The sequence below is a fragment of the Marmota monax genome, unplaced genomic scaffold, assembly GCF_021218885.2.
Source record: "Marmota monax isolate L192 unplaced genomic scaffold, Marmota_monax_Labrador192_F-V1.1 WCK01_AAM20220418_F8-fsc00201, whole genome shotgun sequence".
NCBI lineage: Eukaryota > Metazoa > Chordata > Mammalia > Rodentia > Sciuridae > Marmota > Marmota monax.
This window is the reverse complement of record NW_026695150.1, coordinates 566,881-590,894: the sequence shown is the minus strand read 5'-3', so window position 1 is coordinate 590,894 and position 24,014 is coordinate 566,881. Positions and strand designations below refer to the sequence as shown.

The window sequence follows — 24,014 nt, the reverse complement described above, 5'->3', positions numbered from 1 at the left end:
AGATAGACTTTCACCACCTTCTCTTTTATTGACCTGTTTTGTTTGTGTTTTTAGATGCTGAGCACAGTGCTTTCCATGTATGTTGTGTATAGTACCCACAATAGTCTACTCAAGAAACAAGGACTGCCTCTTATGAATCAGGTTGTGAGCTGGGCAATATTGGGTAAGCAGCCACTCAAACCAAATGAGATAACTTTACATCAAGTCCCTTATCTCAAAATGATCCATTTATGTCCATATTATTGTTATTTAAAGAAACAATTTTGTTGCAGGAAAATAATAATAAATAACCAGCTATTATTTTTGTTTCTTTCTGGAATTTGACAAAGAAAGATGGAACTCTTATGAACCCATGTGTTAGTAAGAATTACTTGATAGAATATTTAAGACCTAATAGTAAGATTGTTTATTAACATTTGAGAAAATCTACTGAGTCATTCCAGAAGAGAAGAGAATTTCCTGAAGGGGATTTTGTGTTTAATTTTCATGTCAATTCATAAATTCTGAGTTCTTATATAGAAACCAGGAAACAGTTAAATTTTATGTGTTTCCTTCGTGAAAAAAACACAGATTGATAACCTTCCAACATATTATATATTTTACAAAGCCAGTTAAATGTTTTAAAGCATATTTCTCTAGCGCTTTTATGTAAGAACATTGGAATGTATGTATGAAGCAAACCTGTAATTTAAGGATGTACACTTTCCCTTCCAACTATAAGACAAGAACAAGCTCTTAAGTCCGGTTTTTCACTGAAAAAAAGACATTTTGTGGGCTGGGGATGTGGCTCAAGCCGTAACGCGCTCGCCTGGTATGCGTGGGGTGCTGGGTTCGATCCTCAGCACCACATAAAAATAAAATAAAGATGTTGTGATGTTGTGTCCACCGAAAACTGAAAAATAAATATTAAAAAAGAATTCTCTCTCTCCTCTTCCCCCCCCCTCTTTTTAAAGAGGGGGGGGGAGAGGAAATTTTTTAAAAAAGACATTTTGTTATGTCTGTGAATGATTTGGCATACAATTTAACTAAAAAAAAATGATTTCTATTGTCTATCCTTTAAAAGGAAAAAATCTTTGGGACTTTACATTGAAAAGAAGATTAAGAGATACCAATGTTTTTCCTTGGATTGTTTTTATTGTTGCTTTGTTTTGTTTTGTTGTACTAGGGATTTAGCCAACAGACACCTTATCACTGAGCTACATCCAATCCCCTTTTATTTTTTATTTTGAGCCAGGGTCTCACTGAGTTGCTTAGGGCCTCACTAAGTTGCTAAGCAGCCTTGAACTTGTGATCCTCTTGTCTCAGTCTCCCAGGTCACTGGGATTATAGGCAGGTGGCACTCCTCACATCTCCTTGGATTGTTTTTAAAGTCCAACAGAGGATTAAAAATGTAACAATAGGAATCAGACATGATTCCTCCTAAATTTTTGTTTTGCTCATTTTCTAGATGTCTTGGTTAGTATTCAAATGAAAGTAATTATTGTACAACAATAGCTATCTACCTATTTATCTATATTTAAGTATACATGATACTTATATAAAATTTCATTAAGAGCATTCTACAGGTTACCTTTACTTTTTTTTTTAAGAGAGAATTTTTAAGAGAATTTTAATATTTATTTTTTAGTCTTTGGCGGACACAACATCTTTGTTTATATGTGGTGCTGAGGATCGAACCCGGGCCGCACACATGCCAGGCGAGCGCGCTACTGCTTGAGCCACATCCCCAGCCCCGGTTACCTTTACTTCTAAATAATCTTGATTAATATTTGCATTTATTCTGCATAAGCAATATAAAGGACTGCTCTTTCATATTAAAAACATTGTGCTCAGTATGTACTGTATTCTGGCACTGTTCTGGTCCCTAAGATGTATAAAGATTGACCAAATTTCTGTTTTGTTGGAGCTTATATTTGTAGGAATAGCGGAGTAATATTCTAGTGAGGAGAATATTTATATAATGATCTCTCATGTGACATGTTTTGAAATACACAGAAAACCCCAAAATTGTCAATAGGAATTATAATATTAAAGAGAAGTCTTTCTCTTATATCATGTAACTTCACAAATATTCAGTCCTATAGGATACATATCAGCAGATAAATAGCACATGGCGAATAATAATTGGAGATCAGGTGTTCTTAAGCAGCTGCCCACCTCCTGCTTGTTGCATAACCTCATGTCCTTACAGTGTAGCCTTACTCAGTTCCTTAGTTTTCTTATCTACCTAGGAATAAACCACAAGGAAGAAGACAAAACAAAATTAAAATCCTAGACTTTATCCATATATCATTATGTCTCATTTTAAATCTATAAAAAGACCAAGAAAACAGAACATTACAAGAATTATAGAAAGCTATCACTCATTTCTTGTTCTTTTCCTTTATCTGTGTGTATAAAAATTTTAAGTGTTTTATTGATTCAATTTTTATTCTATCCTGTCATCCTTATTTTTTCAGCTGCCTAGTAATGACCTTTATGGCATTTTCCTTCCTTTGGTTTTATGACATTGACATTTTTAATATATATGGTACCTCACTCCATAGATTGTCACTCAATTTATGTTTATTGAATGTTTCCTTATAATTAAATTGAGATTTTTGCCTTATTGGCCAGAGTACTGTGTAATAATGTTATATCCTTCTTTGGGTCAGATCTGGTACATGATCTGTCCCTTATTGGTAATGTCAATTTCGGTCACTCTATCAAGGTTTTGCCATTTTTCCATTACAGACTTACTAATGAGCTGTCTGGGGCAGACACTCTTAAGATCATCAAGTATTCTTATCAAAATTTCCCCTAGATGTAGCATCCATTCATGACTCTTTCCTGATCCAATCTTTGCAGTGATGGCTACAAAACGGTGATTTTTCCAACTCTGATGCAAATACCATAAGGCTCTCAATATTTAAGTATACAAGTTTTCTCTTATTTCCTATTCATTTCTTCTCTTTTCTGTTTAATATTGGTGTGGACTCATCACTTCGTATTATTTTTCAAAGTTTGTAAATGTATTACTGTAGTTAATTTTGTGTTGTAATAGCACTCCAAAATTGTTGTTAGCATTTTCCTGTTTTCTAGTATTAAGATAATGTTTGTATGTGGTGCTTACCTTTTGTTAGGCTTACCTTTTGTCTATCTATCCCAGTTCTGGCATCTACTTTTTGAGTACTGTGCTTCTTTTTAGTAGGGAAATAATATTAGAAACCAAGATCTAGCCTTTGAATGTACACTTCACTACTGGGATATCTTTGCTTCTTTGGCCTTCTAAGGGACAGAACTAGAAATTATACTCATGTATGTAGTATATATGCATATATTTGCATTTACATATAAATCTATGCACATATACATTCACACATATATATACCAAGTACATATATGTACGTATCTTAGAAATCATCATTTACACTGATACCTCAAATTCTAGTCACACAGTTCTATTCTGCCTTCTCTCATTCCATGTTTATATCTATACTTATATTGAAATAGGTAACATTCTTCCAGTGATAATATATAAGTATAGAAGGAACAAAAAGTGGATATATAGGTATTGAAAGAATAAAAGTCTTAGGATAAATATATTGTAGGGATGAGGTTATTTTTTTATTCTAATTAGTTATACATGACAGAAGAATGTATTTCAATTCATTGTACACAAATGGAGCATAACTTTTCATTTCTCTGGTTGTACACGATGTAGAGTTGCATTGTATGTGCAGTCATACATGTACCTACAGTAATGATGTTCATCTCATTCTACCATCTTTCCTGCCCTGTGTCCTCTCCCCGCGCCTCCCTCCACTTTGCCAATCAAAGATCCTTCATTCTCTACTCCCCTGCTCCACTATGTCCTCTATTCTGTACCATTGGTCTTCATGTCTATTATGGTGCCAATACCATGCTGTTTTAGCTCAGTAGTATAGTTTAAGGTCTGGTTTTATTGTGATGCTTCCTGCTTCACTTTTCTTGCTAAGGATTGCTTTGCCTATTCTGGGTCTCTTATTTTTCCAGATTAATTTCATGATTGCTTTTTCTATTTCTATGAGGAATGTCATTGGGATTTTGATTGAAATTGCATTAAAATCTGTATAACACTTTTGGTAGTATGGTCATTTTGACAATATTAATTCTGCCTATCGAAGAACAAGGGAGATCTTTCCATCTTCTAAGGTCTTCTTTAATTTCTTTCTTTAGGGTTCTGTAGTTTTCATCAGAGAGGTCTTTCACATCTTTTGTTTGGTTAATTCCCAAGTATTTTATTTTCTTTTAGGCAATTATGAATGGGGTAGTTTTCCTAATTTCTCTTTCAGAGGATTTGTCACTGATGTACAGACAATGCATTTGATTTATGGGTGTTGATTTTATATCCAGCTACTTTGCTGAATTCATTTATTAGTTCTAGAAGTTTTCTGGTGGAATTTTTTGGATCCTCTTAGTATAGAATCATGTCATCAGCAAATAGTGATAGTTTGAGTTCTTCTTTCCTTATTCATATTCCTTTAATTTCTTTTGTCTGTCTAATTGCTGTAGCTAGAGTTTCAAGGACTACATTAAATAGAAGTGGTTAACCAGTTGTTGGAGTTGGAGTAGCTTTTGTTTTTTATTTCATAATTGACATCTATTCTCATTTCATTATGAAGTGATAGAATGCAGAATCTCTCTCTCTCTCTCTCTCTCTCTCTCTCTCTCTCTTTTTTTGGTATTTGCTAAGAGTTGCTTTGTGGAATAATATATGGTATATTTTAGAGAAGGATCCATATGCTGCTGAGTACATTCACTCATTGATTGATGCAATATTCTATAAATCTGTTAAGTCTAAATTATTTATTGAGTTATTCAGTATTATTGAGTTCTATAATTTCTTTGTTTAGTTTTTGTTTGGAAGACCTATCCAGTGGTGAAACATGCATGTTAATGTCACCCAGTATAATTGTGTTGTAGTCTATTTGACTCTATTTCAAGAAGAGATTGTTTGATGAACAGAGATGCTCCATATTTGGGGGCATATATGTTTATAATTGTTATGTCCTATTGATGTATGGTTCCCTTAAGCAGTATGAAATGTCCTTCTTTATCCCTTTTGACGAACTGGCTTAAAGTCTATTTTATCTGATATGAGGATAGAAACCCCTTCTTGTTTATGCAATCCATGTTAAGTGGTGTGCTTTTCCCCAACCTTCCACCTTCAGTCTGTGAATTCTTTTCCTATGAGATGAGTCTCTTGAAAGCAACATATTATTGGGTACCCTTTTTTATAATCCAATCTGCCAGTCTGTGTCTTTTGATTGATGAGTTCAGGCCATTAGCATTCAGAGTTATTATTGAGGCATGGTTTGTATTCTCAGTCATTTTGTTTGTTTTTCGTTTTTAACTGGATTTGGTTTCTCCTTTGATTGGCTTTTCCTTTAGTGTAGTTCCTCCCTTTGATCATTTTCATTTCTTCCTCATGGAATGTTTTGCCAAGGATGTTTTGTAATACAGGCTTTCTAATTGTAAGTTCTTTTTAACTTTTGTTTATCATGGAATGTTTTTATTTCATCATCAAATCTAAAGCTTAATTTTGCTGGATATGATTCTGGTTGGCATCCATTTTCTTTCAGAGCCTAGTATATATTGTTCCAGGTCCTCCGAGCTTTGAGGGTCAGGGTTGAGAAATTGGCAGAGATCCTAATTGGTTTCCCCCGTATGTAATCTGATTCCTTTCTCTTGTGACTTTTAAATTTTTCTCCTTATTCTGTATAAATTATAAATCTGTTGTGATTTTATAATTTGGTGTCCTGTAAGCCTCTTGTATTTGATTTTCCAATTCATTTTTCATGTTTGGAAGATTTTCTGATATTGTTTCATTGAATAGACAGTTCATTCCTTTAGTTTGTAACTCTGTGCCTTCCTCTACCCCAATAATTTTTAAATTTGGTCTTTTCAGGCTATCCCATAATTCTTGAATGTTCTGCTCATTGTTTCTTACCATATTCACTATGTGTTCAACATTCTTTTCAAGATTATATATTTTGTCTTCATTGTCTGAGGTTCTGTTTTCCAAGTGATCTAATCTGTTGATGCTTTCTATTGAGTTTTAATTTGGTTTATCATTTCCTTCATTGCAAGGATTTCCGGGGTTTTTTGTTTGTTTGTTTCAGAATCTCTGTCTCCTTGTTGAATTAATCTTTTGTGTCCCGTATTTGCTTATGTAGCTCTTTATCAAAATGATCTTTTGTTGCCTGTGTTTACTCTTTTATATCACCCTTTAATTCATAGAACATTTAATTATGTACATCCTGTACTCCTTCTTTGATATTTTTTTCTTCTGTGCCGGCCAGGGATTCTCATAATGTAGTATCTTTGTTTGTTTGGGGCACTTTCTTCTCTTGTTTTTTCATGTTGTTTATGTGTCTAGTCCTCTAGGAGTTCAGATCTGAGGTGTTACAGTTTTTACCCTGTAGGCTTAGAATGTCCCTGGAGGATTCCAATACCTCTTTTTTAAGGGTGAGATCAATATTGACAGATCCCAATCGCAACAATATGCAGCCTTAAATCAAATAGCTCCTATTAAGATGTTACAGTTTTGTCGCAATAGACAGAAATGGTAAATTCAATTATTATCTACACAGTATAAACAGTAGGTTTCCAAAGTGTCAACAGTTTTTTATGGTGGACAGAAAGAACACAGGGGGAGGTGTAGGATGAGATGTTATGGAGATAGGAGGTGAGAATATAGAGTTATTAGATCTTAGGAAGCGTGAAAGAAGATTCAAAATAAGTTGGCTGCTAGCAGGAGAATAGAGAGAGAAAAAGACTTTAGGGAGACAGGTGAGTGGGAAGAAAGTAGAGACAATACAAAAAGCAAACAAAAAAATATTAAGAAAAAGAAAATGTAAAAATAAAAGATAGAAGAATATGCAGCACAACTTTAATATACTATTTAGACATCCCAGTCCTCAGTAGCATGAATCTCAAAGGAAAGTTAAAGGATTGTTTCTGTTGGAGCCCAGTATCCTTCCTGCTTCCCTTCTCATCTGGCAGGTGGAGTTGTCTATTCTTTGCTGGTATCTCCATCCTCAGCATGGTGAAGGTTATTAGGGTGGAAGGGTTGGTCTTGGAGGTGGAACTCCTAGAGGTGGGATATAGCACTTTCCGGTCCCCAGTGGAAGACTGCATCCCAAGGATCTCCTCTGGGGCCCGTTCATGTGATGTGGGCACCTGGTCTTATCCCCTTAGATCGCCTGTAGACCTCACAATTCCTGATCTTTAATTTAGTCTCTAAACTATGTCTCACTCACCCCGTCCCTTTCTACTTCTCAGTCAGGAACCTCTCTCTCTGGAGGTCCTGTGTGCTGCACTCTGGGACCTAAGCATTTGTCATGGAGAGCTATTTTCAATCTGTCAGATCAGGACCAGGCTTTGCAAGCTATGGCCAGCCATGTAGTTGCAGTTGCTGTGCCAGGTTAGTGGCTGGGTGTGGGGAGGATTTGGGGGACTATAGGCACCTTGATATTGCTACTAGGCCCCAGCCAGTGTCCCAAGATGGGAGTTACCCCAACTAAAGATGGTGATGACAGTAGCGAGGATAACCCAAGATGGCAATGAAGGTATCCCAAGATGGAGGAGACCACTTTCAGAGATGGGGCATCAGGGTAGGCCAGGCTGTGGCATGGGGCTGCGTATTTGGAGATCCTGCTCTGTGACATGCAGTGCTGTATTGGACAGCTGTCTCCAGACCCTTTCCCGTGTCCCCAGGTGCAGGCTACCATATGGAGGGCAGTGGTTGCACTGTCCCAAGATGGAGATGATTCAGGGAGCTGCAAGTTGGTAGAGGGAGGTCTGCACAGGCTCAGCGGCTGGGGACCCTCTAATAACTCACAGAGAACAGTATTCCCACTGCTTGAATCCCAGATCACAGAGCAACAAGGAACGCAGCCTCCCTCTAGCCTACCGTCTTGAATCTCAGATGGGGTTATTTGTAATCTCTGCTTATAATCTTTGAATTACTGTTGCCTCTTAAGCTTGATCTCTATTTTGTCATACTGTCTTACATTGTAGAACATATGTACATATTATATAATATTTTCTATGCTTCTTTTTCCCTATTTGGAATATCTTATATACTTTTATTCATTGTCTTTATTGTTATTTTTTGAACGGTGGGGAGAAAATGCAGAATCAACCTATTGCTGTCATTTTCCCAATATGAAAGCATATATTTTAAGTGAGAAATTTCTACCTTGGGACTGATAGAGGTAGGTATTAGGTAACTACCAAATGAAGTGAGGCATAAAATGTTTACTCATAGGTAAGTCATCAGCATCTCCAAAGAATACACCACACATCATGTCCAGCTACAATAAGCATTTTTTGCTAATATACTATAATCTCTAGATGGGTGATAAGTTATAAAACTGGGTTTAATTTTTGTTACTCAGAATGGGGACTCTTAATCCCCCCTAGCACCTTAGCTTTTAGGCAAAAATGAAACAAGGACAAAGTACAATTTATAGAATAAGTTTCATTTGAAATGACTTTTAAAATAAGAAATATTGATACGTTATTTCCTCCAGTTAAAGTATGTATCAGATAATAACATTATGAAATTCAGAAACTATTCATCTGAGGGTGTTAGAGATATAACTTGCATATTTAAATCTTTCAGGAATTTGACTTTGAATGAAATTGTCTTTACGTTTAAATTAACTTATAAGATGTTGATTAGTAATGATAATAGCAGCTGAGAGTTACTAAGCACTATGTGTCAGGCACTATGCTTGGAGAGCATTTTGTAGGTGAAATTGTATTTAAATCTCACAACTTTTCAGTGTTATCCCTGTTTGACATGGGTAAACTTCTGTTTCTATATGTTGACAAACTTGCCCTACAATTAAACAGTTGATGAGTGATTCAGAGGCATTTCATCCCATCTCCATACTCTGGAGTGAAATTAGGAAGTTATGTACATTTTCTTTCCAAACAGAGATGGAAAGAGTGTATATTTTGCTGTCCTCACCCTCTTGTATCTGCCTGGTCTCCATTGAAGTAGTTGCTTTTCCTATCCTATGAGGAAAAGGACTCTTATTATAAGTCTCATGCACAGTGAAGTCATTCTTTTCTGTTTCCAATTTTCCAAGTGGCCCACTACAGCTGTCAAAGCATACTTTATAGTGGGAAACTTGGTAGGAGGAGGGATTAGGGAAAGTCAGTTTCTGGACAGTAAGTTGTCTTGAACTGAGATATAAGTGCCTAATTAAGAGATGAGTTGCTGAATCTTGAGTAATATTTCTTACTTCATTAGAAAATAACAAATTAGGCATTGAGGAGTTAATATCATTGTAGTACATTTATTCTGAATATAAATTGAGAAAATCTTAGTTATTTAAAATATAGCTAAAACAATAAAATGTAATTCTAATTAAAAATGTGAAGCTTCTGGTTTCTTAGAGAAATCTATAAGGCAAATATTTCCACATGATAAAGGTCACACAAATATTAAGCACCGTAAATGACAATAGATGATTTAGAACTTCTAAATTTGCAATGTGTGTGTCTTCCGTGCTGACAGATGGCCTGCTTTGTTTTATTGCAGCCTCTTCCTTGGTGGTGCCACTGCTGAGTTCTCCAGTTCTCTTTCAGCGATTGAATAGCATACTTCTTTCCTTGATGTCAACCTACTTGCTCCTAAGCACAGGGTATAAACATAGACACATTTTTTAATTTCATAATAGCAAATTTTAAGTAACATATTGACATTTTCTCTATTAGTATTTAAGCTGTGGAGATAAAGAGTGTTTTGTAAATCTTGAAGTATAAATTATAAATATTTTCTACTCTGTATGTGACCTGATCCATAATCTCCTATTTTCTTTATCATTTTCATACCTTGTCTGTTGTCTTTTTCTATTTTTTGTACTGAAGTTGCTAAATTTTCATTCAACTACAGTGTTAGAAAATTCATTCCATCTCTAAAAGTTTAATCTAAACAATGTCTCAAAGATTTAGAAGGATTTTCATTTTGGGGGGCTGGGGTTATAGCTCAGCGGTAGAGCGCTTGCCTCGCATTTGTGAGGTACTGGGTTCCATCCTCAGCACCACATAAAAATAAATAAATAAAATAAAGATATTGTTTTTTTTAAAAAAAGGATTTCATTTTTGTTGCATTCTTTTCATGCATTTTATTTTATTATTTTGGTTTATTTTGGGTAGTAGAGAATTTTCCCAGAGGCACTTTACCACTGAGCCACATCCCCATCCCTTTTTTATTTTTTATTTTGAGATAGGGTCTCGCTTAGTTGTCCAGGTTGGCTTGAACTTGCAATCTTCCTGCCTCAGCCTCCCAAGTCACTGACATTACAAGTGTGGGCTACTATACTGGCTCATGCTTTTTAAATGATGCTTTAGAGCTGGGTGTATAGCTCAGTGCCCTTATCCAGCATGTGTGGTCTCTGAGTTCAATTCACAGTATTGCAAAAAAAAGAAAATATATATATGGTCTAATTTATTTGTTATTTGAGTATAATATTTTAGTTTTATTCTTATTCTTACATGTTTTAGAGTCAAATATTCTTTCAAGGAAATTTCAAAATATTTTCTCAAAGGTTAAATAATTTATTTATTATTGAAATTTTTTTTTACAAAATAAAATAAAGTCTTCAGTAGCTTGATTTAACATGAATTCTGAAGCATTCTTTAGAACTTAATTATATACACTCCCTAATTACTTTGAAGGAAAGAATTCTTCACTTGCTTTCAAATTTCATCCTTATGAGAGTGAGAAATATTTACATTTAACACACAGTAGAACAGACAAATTGATCAGTAGTACAGACAAATTGAATAAATACTACTCAAAGTTCAAATTTTGGCCCAAATAGAGTATTTTGATTCAAATTAGACTAAACCAAGGGATTTACCCTTGTAGATAAGTTTTAAAAGCCATTTGGGTCCAAAACCTGGGTTAAATCTTTGGGAAACTTGCTTGTTCTAATTCAGGATTTAGAGACAAGTTCTCAAAATCTTTTCATAGTTGCCCTTAGCATCCTAAGTGACCTTGAGAGTTCTTGTAGACCCAGATAGGAAATGAAGTAGGATTCTAAATCTCCTTTTCTCCTCAAAGCTTTCCACACCTTCTATCTTCTCTCTTTTCCCTGCCTAACCAGATGTGGGCCACAGCTATGAAGATATAATATGAGCATGAAAGAAATTTCTACCAGTTACCTAACAAGATCTTAAGATGGACTTGCTTTGAGATTCAGAACTTTGAACTTTCAAATAAAATTTGAAGTATGTGACCATATATTCAAGAGTGTTAACCATCATAGGACCTTAAAACCCTTCACGTTTTCCTCCTTTTTTGATGAAATTTTAGAATAAATAATTTTGTTATATTAGCACCCTTCAAGGTAGAAATGAATTAGAATATGCACACATTTTTAATCTAAACAAGAAAGCAAAAAAATAAAATAATTTCTTACCCACCATTTTGGTATGACATACAAATTTTATTAAGAGATCCTTCTTTTTAATTTTTTTTTTTTTTAGTTGTCAATGGACATGTATTTATATGTGGTGCTGAGAATCAAACCCAATGCCTTCACATTCTAGGCAGGCATTCTACCATTGAGCTATAACCCCAGCCCTAGATTTTTACCCAGAAGTTGACTTAAGGAAATAAATATTTGAGTGGGTCCAGAAATAATGTGCTAGCTTCTATATAGTCACTTAATTATGAATAAATTCATTTCCTTTTTGGACCTTTAAATTCTAAAGCAGTATATGTTCAAATAAATATGTAGTAAATTAAAAAATAGGAACAAACCCAGAAATAGATCTGGTTTGTTGGGTTAGAAATGAAGGAGGAAAGGAAAAAAAGGAAGGATACTTAAGTTTAATTTTGAGTGGAAAAACTTTTATAATGTAGCATTAATTAAGCATATAACTTACCTTGGGGGTGCATATTAAAGGTTTTAAATCATCAATTTAGTGGTCATGAGAGATAATAAAACAGATCATCAGAAGGATGTTTATTTTAAGAAGAAAAAATGTTAGAGTTCATGTCTAAAATCAAAATATTAAGGCCAAATATGACCTTATTAATGAATGCATTAAGAGATATAGTATTCAAGATCAGAACCTATATTTAGCTTTGCAAAAAAATAAAAAATATCTTGAAATAGTACAGTCCAATCAGTTAGGTTAGTACATTTTTTTCAGTGTCAGATCAATTTTGCAAAATTTATTCTACCTGTTAGGGTTCAGCATCACTATTTTAGATAACCTAGAGGTTTCTCTATGTAAATTAAGGAATTTTCAGAAATATAGGATACTTGAAAGAAATGCAGCTTTAATGCAGTTGTAATAATCCTAACAATGCAATCCTTAATTTTATTTAGTGAAGATTTATTTTATGCAAATGAAAGATATGGTAATGCTTGAAAATAGTTTGTCTTGTAAGTTGATTAAACATTTTCCTCTGAAATATTATTTACCTTATCACATTGTATAGCAAACTATAATATAAACCTAAATACCTTATCAGCCCTATTTAGTTTGCACAGAGACCAAATCAGCAGATCCTAGTTTAGTAAGGTTTTTTCTCTTCAAACCCATGATGACATTTTATTGATATTTCAGTTTTTAATTCATATTTGCAGACTTTACACAAAATTCTCATTGTCTTATGAGATAATATATCATAGGAAGATTGTCATGATCTGATTTTATTCATCTATATTTTACCCAAAAAAAAAAAAAGTGGTCATAGTATATACTTTTTTGAAAGGAAATAAATCTGTAGCACCATTTGTAGAACTAAGGGATTTGTTTTTATACATTAGGAAGGAATAACTTCATATATAACTGCAAGTATTTTATAAATTACAGTCCCCTTTTGCTTAGATATGTACCTTCTTGATTAATTAACCAACAATTGTTTTTTCTTTCATATCTCCAACGTCCTGAGTACTAGGAAGTCATACAGAGAGAATTATTACTGTAGTGTAGGCATTCAACAGAGTTATAAAGTGCTATATAATGAGGACTGTTAGGTAAATTATAAAATGGAACAAATTATTTTGAGTTAAGTTGTGATTGTATGATGTGAAGAGTGACTAGGAAGGAATTTGAGTAGGGGGACTGAGTTAGGGCCATCAAGCTCTCATGTGGAAGTTGAACTTGAATGGCATTCTAAATTTTGTCTTCCTTCCTTTTTTTCTGTCATTATAAAAGTAGTATTGCCATATTTTAGAAAAGAATGATAAGGGTAAAAGTTATTATTACATGTTCCTTTTGATATTCTGCTATATTTCTTTCTAGCCCTAACTCTGTATTTATCTTTTTTTTAACGTAGAATTTATCATAGTACATGTCCTACTTTGTATCATTTTTTTTCTATTTAACATTATTTTACAAGCATTTTTTTCCCCGAATGGCTCATAGTTCACTAGCCTTCATTTTGATAGATATTTAATATTTCATGATATGAATGCACCCAAGTTCCTCTGTTTTTAATCATTTTATTTATTTATACTTTTTGTTATTATAAATAATATTTTGAGCTATAGTATTATGCATAAGCTTTTTACATAGTTTAATTATTTTCTTTCTCAATATAGCATAGATGGCCTTTGAATATATACTTTTCTAGAAACTTGCATCTGTCTTAACAACAGTGCCATTTCATGAGGTTGCCAACAAACTATAAGGGATATTATTTCATCATATCCTTAATCATTTGGCATTTCATTTTTAAATAATATTAAATACTATTTTAGTAGGCCATAAATGGTACTGCTTTGTACAGTTTTCTATACTTGCTTTACTAATGATATTTTCTCATGTATGTAATATCTGTTCACATCCATGGATGTTCTAAATCTTACATACCAAAAGATTTGTGCTTGCTTTTTCAAAGGCGTTCCTGCCCAAGCTTCAGTGTTTTCATTTTATGATTGTGGTAGAATTAAAAGTATTTTGTTTTTATGGTGTCTCATGCTTAGAAAATGGTGCCATAAGTGAGGGAAAAGGGAAAAAAAATTTAAAAACAAGGGAGAGAAATGAATTACAGTAGATGGGGTAGAGAGAGAAGATGGGAGAGGAGGGGAGTGGGGATAGTAGAGGATAGGAAAGGTAGCAGAATACAACAGTCACTAGTATGGCAGTATGTAAAAACGTGGATGTGTAACTGATGTGATTCTGCAGTCTGTATACGGGGTAAAAATGGGAGTTCATAACCCACTTGAATAAAATGTATGAAATATGATATGTCAAGAGCTTTGTAATGTTTTGAACAACCAATAAAAAATAAATAAAATTTTGACAAAAAAGAAAAAAGAAAATGGTGCCATATGGCCTAGAACTCAGTAGTTGAAAAGTTAAAAGAAAAATAAGCTTGTTTACCTTCTTTTATCTTGTAACTTCCAATTAGGTTAATAGCTCATTCAAAACCACTTCTGGTGAGCTGGACCTGCCATAGTGACAAAACAGAGTTTGTTTTTCAAAGACTTTATAAACTAATAGGTGCTGTCTTCATATTGACATGTGATTAAAACTGTGTAAGTACTATAATAAAGCATTTTGTAATTGCAAAGGTGGAACACTTATCCCAAACCACAGCAGAAGCTGCTTAAAAAAAGTTTCTGTCACCATGTTACCTCGTGGGCACTTTTCTTTTTTGTGGCCACGTTACACTCCAGCCTACAAATATATCATATTTAATCATTCTCTTGGGCATGTAGTTTTCTCTGAACTCTCTGTTCTGTAAACAATATTACATCCAAAATCTTTATAATTGGAATTTTCTCAGAGCACATTTCTAGAAATGGTATTATACATTATGAATATTTTTGAGATTTATGTCTACTACCATATGGCCTTCCAGAAGTGTATATTTCTATAAAGAGAACACAAGAGTTCATTTTCATTGCACTCTTGTCAAGAATATTTTTTAATGCTGATAAATAAGTGTATAGTATCTCATTATCGTTTTGATTTCCATATTAGTTATTGATGAGGCCAAACATTTTTATGTGTTTATTGGATCTTTTATTTTTTTTCAAGAAGTTCGTGTTCCTGTATTGCAGTCATTTTTTTAGGAAATTTGGAAAGTTCATCTTTTTCATATATATATAAAATTTTGCATTAGAAATTATCTTTTTACTTTTGTCTTAATGCTTTCTTTCTCTTTTATGAATAACTTATTTTATTAATTATTTTTAAATATCTTTACTATTTTAAAACTTGTAATTATCTCAAGATTTAATAAATTTAAAAGATGATAGTGTTAAGAGTTAAATTTTAAATATTATTTTCTTCTAGAAAACCTAGAAAATTTAAATTTGTGACAGTGTGGCTGAGGAGTATTATCAAAATTATTTAAAGAGAGACCTCCAGTATAAATTTGAGTTTTTATTTGTTCATGTATTTTTCTTCTCGTTTCTACCCTTCCTCCCCCTACTTCTCACTACTTAGGTATGAAGCTCTCTTTCCATTAGTGTTATCATGTTTGATGTTCATCTGGATACATATGGAACAAGAAACCCTACAACAATCTGGTGTTTGCTGTAAACAAAAGGTGACTTGTCAATTGCATTTATCTGAGAACATTGAAATATTCTGTGTACTATAAGGGAGTCATGATATTTCATCGAAAATTCTATGTACTTGAAATTTTAGTATTTAAAGAAGTTTAGTAAATTTTATTTAACATAAGCAATTAAGTTAAATAATTTGCAAGAAAAAGTTTCACTTATCACAGAAAAACACAATTTAATAGTTTTAAAAGCAATGGATAGGTTGAGTTTTTGTTGTTGTTGTTTTTGTAGTTATAGATGGACAGCATGCCTTTATTTTATTTGTTCATTTTATGTGGTACTGAGGATCAAATCCAGTGCCTCACACATGCAAGGCAAGCACTCTGCCACTTAGCTACAGCCTCAGCCCTCCATTGAGTTTTTCTTAATCGTTGATATTTAGAGAAAAATGCCCTTCATTTTATTTTTCCTTGTTTTCACATCCAACATTTCCTTTTGTCAATTTATTTTAGTCAAAAGAATTTTCATGCTGTCATAAGTTAATTTATAAATTTGATCATAAGTCACCATTTAAGTTCCCACTGTTGTTTTTCCTCCACATTCTAATCCAAGATGCTTGTTCTGTCATCTTAGTGGTTGTGGCCTTAGCACACATCTTACACTGCTTATGCCACACAGTATACTTGGAATTGGCTAGAAGCCAACCACATTTTTAAGGACACCTTGATCATGCTGAGTTAGAGAACTAAATTGATGTTTGTTGCCTTTTTTAGAACTGAAGGTCTTGAGAAATTGGTGATAGAATATTTACAGTTTTACTGAGGTCAGATAAATGAATATTGCAGAAAAATACTTTGACAGTTGATCCATCCTTAAATGGCTGCAATTGAGTTTATAGAGAAGCATTGATAATTCAGAATAACTAATTTAAGTACCAAAGACTCCTTATTGAAGTATATTAAGTAATTTCTTGTGTTTAACTCTTAGCCTTGGAATATTAATACATAAAAAGCCGTTTTGATCAGATTAATGTAAATGGTAAGAATTAAATATTTTGACAGACTAACTGAGGGTCATTGTCACTTTTTATATTCTATTTTTAACTGAAAGCAAATCTGTCTTTTTCTAGAAAATAGTATTAAAGCACTCCAGGAACTTAAAGAGGAAGTAGTGGTGAGGGTAGTCTTTCTGTAAAGTCAACCTGGGGCAGAGGAGTTAAGCAAAAGTCACCCAGCTTGTTGTAATTGAGTGACTCTCCATTTTACCAAGACCAGGGATGTTTTGCTTTCTTAGAGAAAAAAATAACATTTTGAGTGCAATAGAATTAACAGAACAAAGAAACAGAGAAACATTTAATTTTCCCATGCCATTTAATATACCATACTTGGGTTTAAGAAGATCAGGACTCAGGCTGGGGTTATAGCTCAGTGGTAGAGCGCTTGCCTAGCACTCATGATGCACTGGGTTTGATTCTCAGCACCGCATATAAATAACTAAAATAATGGTCCATTGACAATTAAAAACTATTTAAAAAAAAAAGAAGAAGAAGATCAGGACTCTCTCTGAAGAACCCCTTCTTACCTTTGGAAAAAAAAGGGAATTCCCACTTTTATTACATATAAAAGTAATAAATGAATAAAGACAGGGTCTCGCTAAGTTGCTTAGCACCTCGCCATTGCTGAGACTGGCTTTGAACTCACGATCCTCCTATCTCAGCCTCCAAAGCTGCCAGTATTACAGGTGTGCACCACCATGCCCAGCCTTTGCAGATTTTTTTTAAGGTGTAATTTTGCTGTAGAAAAAAATTTTTGTCCATCATTTTGCTAGCACATGGTGTATTTCTGCCATGATAACTTGGCCATTGTAAGTTTAACCTTTGAAGGTAGAAGTAAGCCAATTTTTAATGTGCATTAATGTGTTTCTTATTATCTCACAGCTCACAAGTATCCAGTTCTCCTATAATACTGATATAATTCAGTTTCGACATCTCTGTCTGGATGACATCCGTAGAGCTTTTTTCCTTGTATCCTTTGTTGGAAGTTTTAAGACCTGCTACCTCCCATTTAATGGTGTGAGAATACTTGGAAGGTATTAATGTAATAGCTCTTAGTGTATTAACTCATCTCAGCCATAGCTTTCTCATATATATAGTTCACATTTTTAAAGTTTTTAAATACAGAAAAGTATAAAGAATAATGTAATAAATAAATGTGTATATTTTCCATCATTCAAGATATCAACAATTGAGATTTTATCACACAGGCATATTTTTTTTTTTACAAAAATTAAAATGTTATAGTAAAGCTGGAGTCTCCTTTCAACTCCTAACTCCAGTCTAATTTCTCTCACCCTGGAAGCCATCACTGTTATGGGTTTGTATCTTTTTATATGTGTTTCACATGAAATTTATATTATGTAACATCTGTCTCATAAGGGTTTTGGGGTCACATCAGAGGCAATGTTGCTGAAGTATATATAGTAAAAAGGAAAGTCAGTATGATAAAGCGTCACTTTGGGAAGGCTGGCTGACCAGCTCCAAGAAATTCATAGGGAGTTATGCCTTTTTTAAAATTTAATGTTTTTCATCTTCATTGAAGTATAATTGACAACAATTTTACATATATATATATATATATATATATATATATATATATATATATATTTACAATGTTTAACTTGACTCGATGCTGGGATATACATATACATTCTAAAATGATCATCACAAACTAAATAAATACCTCTTGTTTCACATAGTTATCATTTTCTTTCCTTCCTTCTTATCTTCCTTCCCTCCTTCCTTTTTGGTGAGAACGTTTAAGATCAACTCTTCTGGCAGATTTCAAGTGTATAATGGCTAATATATAATATAATAGCTAATACATTGTTAACTGTCATCACTATGCCATACATTAGATCTCTAGACATTATTTATTTTAGGTAACTAAAACTTCATACACTTTGACCAACACCTTCTTTTTTCCCCCTCCTCCCAGCCCCTACTGACCTTGATTCTACTTATTGTTTCTAAAGCTATTTTAGTTTACACATCTAAGTAAAATCTTATAGTATTTATCTTTCTATGTCTTCTCTGAGCATCATGTCCTCCAGGATCATGCAAGTTGTCACAAATGGCAGGGTTGCCTTCTTTTTTAAGGGTAAGTAATATTCCATTGCATGCATGTATATATATATTTTTTTCTTTCTCCATTCATCCACCAATAGACATTTAGGTTTTTTACATGTTTTGGCTATTATGAATAATCATGTAATGAACATGGGAGTATAGATATCTCTTGAAGATACTTTCATTTTCTTTAGATATATACCAGAAGAGGAATTGCTGGGTCATGTGGTAGGTGTATTTTAATTTTTTGAGGAATCTTCATAATGTTTTCCATAATGGCTATACCAGTTTATGTTTCTGCCAGCAGTTTATAAGGATTTTCTTTTCTCTACATCTTTGCCAACAGTTCTTTTTTAGTGTAGCCATTCTAATAGGTATGAGGTGATATCTTATTATGGTTTTGATTTTCATTTCCCTGATCATTAGTGATGTTGAATATCTTTTAATATATTTGTTGGGCATTGTGTGTGTGTGTGTGTGTGTTGTCTGTTTTAAGAAATATCTTCAGATCTTTTGCCCATTTTTCCATTGAATTATTTGTGGGGGTTGTTGCTGTTGTTAATTTTGAGCTGTGCAAGTTCTTTATATATTTTGGATATCTACCCCTTATCATATATATGGCTTGTAAGTATTAGAGGTATTTCCTTTGAACTTACTATAAAATAAACAAATATTTCCTTTGAACTTTCTTCCAAAAAAATAAATACTCTCATTTTCCCCTCTCTACCCCTGGTTTTCATTCTTAATTTCACTTTTCTCTGTCTTCACAGATTCTTTCCACTCAGTCAATGCTAACGAAAAAAACTTTTCCCCCAGAATACTACATCCCCCTAAGTTACAATTGTATTTTGTCCTGTTTACTACCAAACTTCTTGAAAGAAAAATCCGTAGTAATTGCCATTATTTCCTTATAATCTATTCACTATATCCACAAGCCTTAGAACAGTGCCTGGCACATAGTAGTGCTCTATCAATATTCGTCAAATGTCTCTGCTGAAACTGTACTCTGAATGGTATGCAGGGGTTTCCTGACTTCACAGTTTCATCTATTTACTTGACCATGCTGTAACATTTAATTCTATTGATTTTCTTTTTTCTTTTCCCTTGACCATTAGGACTCTATACAAGTTCTCCTTTTAACTTTTTATATCATGATTCCTCTCTAAAACCCCTTCCTTTCCCTGACCTTGAACCATATGTTTTCTCCAAGATACACCATTAACCTTTTTCTGTGAGGCTGGTTATTGCCATCCTCTCCTATAGTGGTGACAGACACCTCTGTGCTAACAGCTTCACCTCTGCTAATCTAGCTTTGACTTCTCTCCTGACGTCAGGTGTCACATGTCCAACGTTCTCCTGGGCATCACCAAATATAGATTCTAACCTATCAGCTCTACTCCTCTCCAGAATTATTCTGTGACAGGCCTCCTCTCATTTAATGCCATCACCATGTTCACAACCACACAAATTTTTCAAACTGCTCCTTGCCTATTTCTAAAGTCCCATTGCCTCCCCACAGTCTTTCTATGTCCACTGTCACTGCACTGATTCAGACTTCCTTATCTCTGACATGGACTACTGAAATAACTCCCTTGGTGGATTTCTTGCCTCCAATTGTTTGTTTTTCTGATCAGAATTTTATACAATCACTGATATTTCTTGATTATGTGACTCACATAAATACTTGCTACTTTTCATTCTTTCTACAGTAAAGTTCAGGGTTTTTAATAATATGTCTCCAATCTGTATTTCATATTTCATCTTTTACTCTATCCTTCAATAAACTCTTTTTTTAAGTTTCTATCACATCTTTCTATTTCTTGACTGTGTTATTTTTTCCCACTGTTTCTTTACTGATTTTAGTTACCATATCAGTCTGTTTATATAGTCGTAGTGCCTTGCTTTGTCTCTGACATATACTAGACAATAAATGTTAGTTGGTTAGATAATTGGTTAAATGAATGGATGCATGAATCTATTTAAAGCTCAACTCACCAACTCATATGCCACTATTTCACTGAAAGTTTTTGTGATTCATATTTCTTATTTAGGGTTTCTGTACCAGTTTTTACATATATAATAATAAGATAACTAGCATTTATTGAGCTCTTTCATAGGTGAGGCATTATTTTAAGAATGTTACTAGCAGTAAACTCTGGGCACCTGTAAGATTAATACCTACTTTTGATTACTGTACTAACATACATCTAACTTTAAGAAATGCCAAGAAGATGCTCAAATTTTTCTGTAGTCTCATTCTCGAATTGAATTATTCTGAAACATGCTTGTTTCTTTCTGAGCCTTTCAAAGAGTCTAGCATGTGTTTCACATGTTGTGGGCACATAGCAGGCGGTTAAGAACTAAATTTTCTTGCATATGAAGGTGTCTGTTGTATGTACTAGGTCTGCATTTTTCTTTTGAAAAAGTCATTAACAGCTAACTACAGATAAGGTCCAACTTGTTCATGTTCAAGAAGAGGAAACTAATCTTCCCAAAGTGACTAGTGACCAAAATGACTTACCAGGCCTCAGTTCTCAGTATGTTGCTTCTTCAGCTGGTTTTTTCAAAATATATATATGAGGAATATGATTAAACATTCAGTTAAAACAATTATGATCAGTGTACAAGTCAAAAAGTAAATTCCCCTCATGTTGAATGGGCGTGTCTTTTCTAAATGAAATTGGTATGAATTCCAACTTGCTTTGGCATTTCCTTACCTCTTTTTTAGGTTTTCTTTTTAGTGACAGCATTTTTTGGAACTGGAAATATAGCCTCTATTAACAGGTAATTTTAAATGAAAGTATGTGTTTGCGTGTGTGTGTGTGCATGCATATCCAAAAGAATAATACAAATTAGAACTTCCCTGATTTTTGTTCTGTACCTTGTTTTTCATACTCAATGATATCTTTTAGGGATTAGTGTGTATCATCACACACAGACCTATCTTGTTTATTTTCAGTGGCTTTACAATATTCCTCTGTATAATGTATGCTTGTAGGTTTGTTTGTTTTTTTTTTTTTTTTTTTTTCAGTTGTATAGGGACACAATGCCTTCATTTATTTTTATGTGGTGCTGAGGATCGAACCCAGTGCCTCACACAGGCTAGACAAGCACTCTACCACTGAACCACAACTCCAGCCCCTGCTTGTGCTTTAATAAGAGTAGGTTATAGAGAATTAATTTAAACATCATTTAAGCAGAATATTATTTTAAAAGTTACAGTATGAATTCTAAATTCCTCTTTTTTTTTTTTTTTTTATGATTCCCTAGCTTTGATCTTGCCTCTGTCTATTGCTTTCTGACTGTATTTAGTCCTTTCATGATGGGATCCCTGATGATGTGGAAGGTTAGTTTTCTTTTTCATTGTTTGTATTAAGCTGTTGGTTGACTAAGATTATGAATTCATTGTGATTTAAGATTATTAAATTATAAAATTTGACATTAAAATTGTAAAGTCATTGTAATAGAGTTAAGTAGCCATAGAAAGAAGATACCTTTAAGACTTGGCATTGACACCAATACTAAACTGGAGGTAGTACATTCTTCCCTTTACTTCTAAATACAGTTAATTTTCTTGCTCTACTCTGAAAGAGTATTTGATTCCAAAAGAGGATTCCATGCTAGTTTCATAAAGGCCTATCAAAGGTTATTAAAGCCTGTGGAGAAGCTGTGATCAAAACTGCAGTGCTGTTCAGGATTCTAAAGTCCCCTGAACCTCTGGTCCCCACCTTGAGACAGACAGCATGTTACAATCTTTCCTCATAATCCAAGTACCTAGAATTGACTCATTCCCTCAACAAATATGTCATTGAGTGCTTCATTCATGGATGTGGCAGACACAACCTGAGTTCTAGCAGTAGAAAAATGACGTATTCTCAGATTTCCATGGGTGTAGACTCTCCAGTGGAGTATAATTTATGTTCATCCTTTTCTTCTCCAAGGTCATTTTACTTTTCTTGTTCCCACTAACAAATTTCCTCTACCATAGTCTCTGGCACATTTTATGTAGTTAGTACATATTTACTTAAATAAAGTAATTAATGCCTACCTAAAATTATTACCTTCTCTTCAGATCATATAAGTAGCAATTGTTAAAGGTATATATTCTCTTAAGGAGTTTCATTAATGTACTAATACAAAAGTTAAGTTTAGGAAATGTTGAAAAGATATTCTGGATTTTCTTATGTCTATTCTCTATTGAATTATTTGAGAACATGTTATTGCTTTCTTAATTTTCATTCACATTCTTTAAATCGTGGTTGTTCTTTTCTCTATTAAAAGACCATAAGCCTAATTAAAAATAAGACAGAAACAAAGACAGACAGGGAAGCTGGCAAACTGGTTCACATTAGAATACTGAATACTGATCTGTAATCTCCAGCATAATTCAGTGAGTTTTAACAGCATATACATAAGATGACTTTTGTTGACTTATCTGTCATCAGTGAGGGCCCCCCTTGTTTTATTCATATGTCCTTCACTTGGAAAATAAACTTATACAGTCTTTTTTTTTTTTTAACTAGAGACTGAACCCAGGGGAGCACTTAACCCCTGAGCCACAAACTGAGTCACATCTCCTGCTCCCTCATCTTTTAAAAAAATTTTTTTTGAGACAGGGTCTCATTAAATTGCTTAAATCCTTGCTTAGTTTCTAAGGCTGGCTTTGAACTTGCGATCCTCTTGCCTCAGCCTCCTGAGCCACTGGGATTACAGTCATGCTCACCATGGTGTGGCGTGTGTGTTTGTGTGTGTGTGTGTGTGTGTATGCATATATATACATATACATATTTTTTTAATTGGTCATTGAAAAGTAATACCTCAAAACATTAAAAGTCTTGGCTCTGTATTATGAATTTTCAAGTAGTATAAATTTTCTTATACCTTTCTGTATATATTTTCAAATGTATTGCAATTAATAAGAATTTTATAACCAGAAATAAATATGTATCTTTTAAAAAACAAAAGGCACTGATAAAATATGAATCATATTTATAGTGTTACAGTATCAAATAGCCAGATGAGTTTAGAGATCTGTAAATCAAGTTACCAGGTGCTTAATCTATTTTATTTGGGCATTCTATGCTTTTCACAGCTGCTTGGAATGGTTTGAAAATTGATACTAATTATTAAAATGAGTTAAACACGGCAAATTTTATAATAGGTTTTTATTTGGAGTATGTATTGATGTTTGTTATCTTCTATGCTGTGTATATTAATGTAGATTTTTAAATCAATTTTATCACTGTTCTGTGTCCTTGGAATCATGTTTTTACTTCAGTGTTTGCTCCACACTAGTATATGTGAAAGTTATTTGAGAAAGTATTTGTTTAAAAGAGTGTTTCAAATGCTTCAGTTACCAGTGGCATCATTTG

The 24,014-nt window shown here is 33.5% G+C and overlaps 1 protein-coding gene across 7 annotated transcripts in view; it reads left to right on the top strand.

Moving 5' to 3' along the window:
* Pign (phosphatidylinositol glycan anchor biosynthesis class N) overlaps window positions 1–24,014 on the top strand; it is a 118,553-nt gene that overhangs the window by 70,281 nt on the left and 24,258 nt on the right. For 5 of the 7 annotated variants that reach the window (XR_006848153.2, XR_006848152.2, XM_046428196.2 and 2 more), the window contains 6 exons: window positions 55–163; window positions 9,578–9,680; window positions 15,457–15,559; window positions 17,455–17,541; window positions 21,371–21,426; window positions 21,913–21,988. Coding sequence is in view for 4 of the 7 variants with exons in the window: in XM_046428196.2 (XP_046284152.1) it covers window positions 55–163; window positions 9,578–9,680; window positions 15,457–15,559; window positions 17,455–17,541; window positions 21,371–21,426; window positions 21,913–21,988 (534 nt within the window). In the remaining 3 variants the exon portion in view is untranslated. Of the gene's footprint in view, window positions 1–54; window positions 164–9,577; window positions 9,681–14,413; window positions 14,541–15,456; window positions 15,560–17,454; window positions 17,542–21,370; window positions 21,427–21,673; window positions 21,804–21,912; window positions 21,989–24,014 lie in introns of those variants that run through there. The other 2 variants (XR_009225289.1, XM_046428199.1) reach the window with 2 other exon arrangements.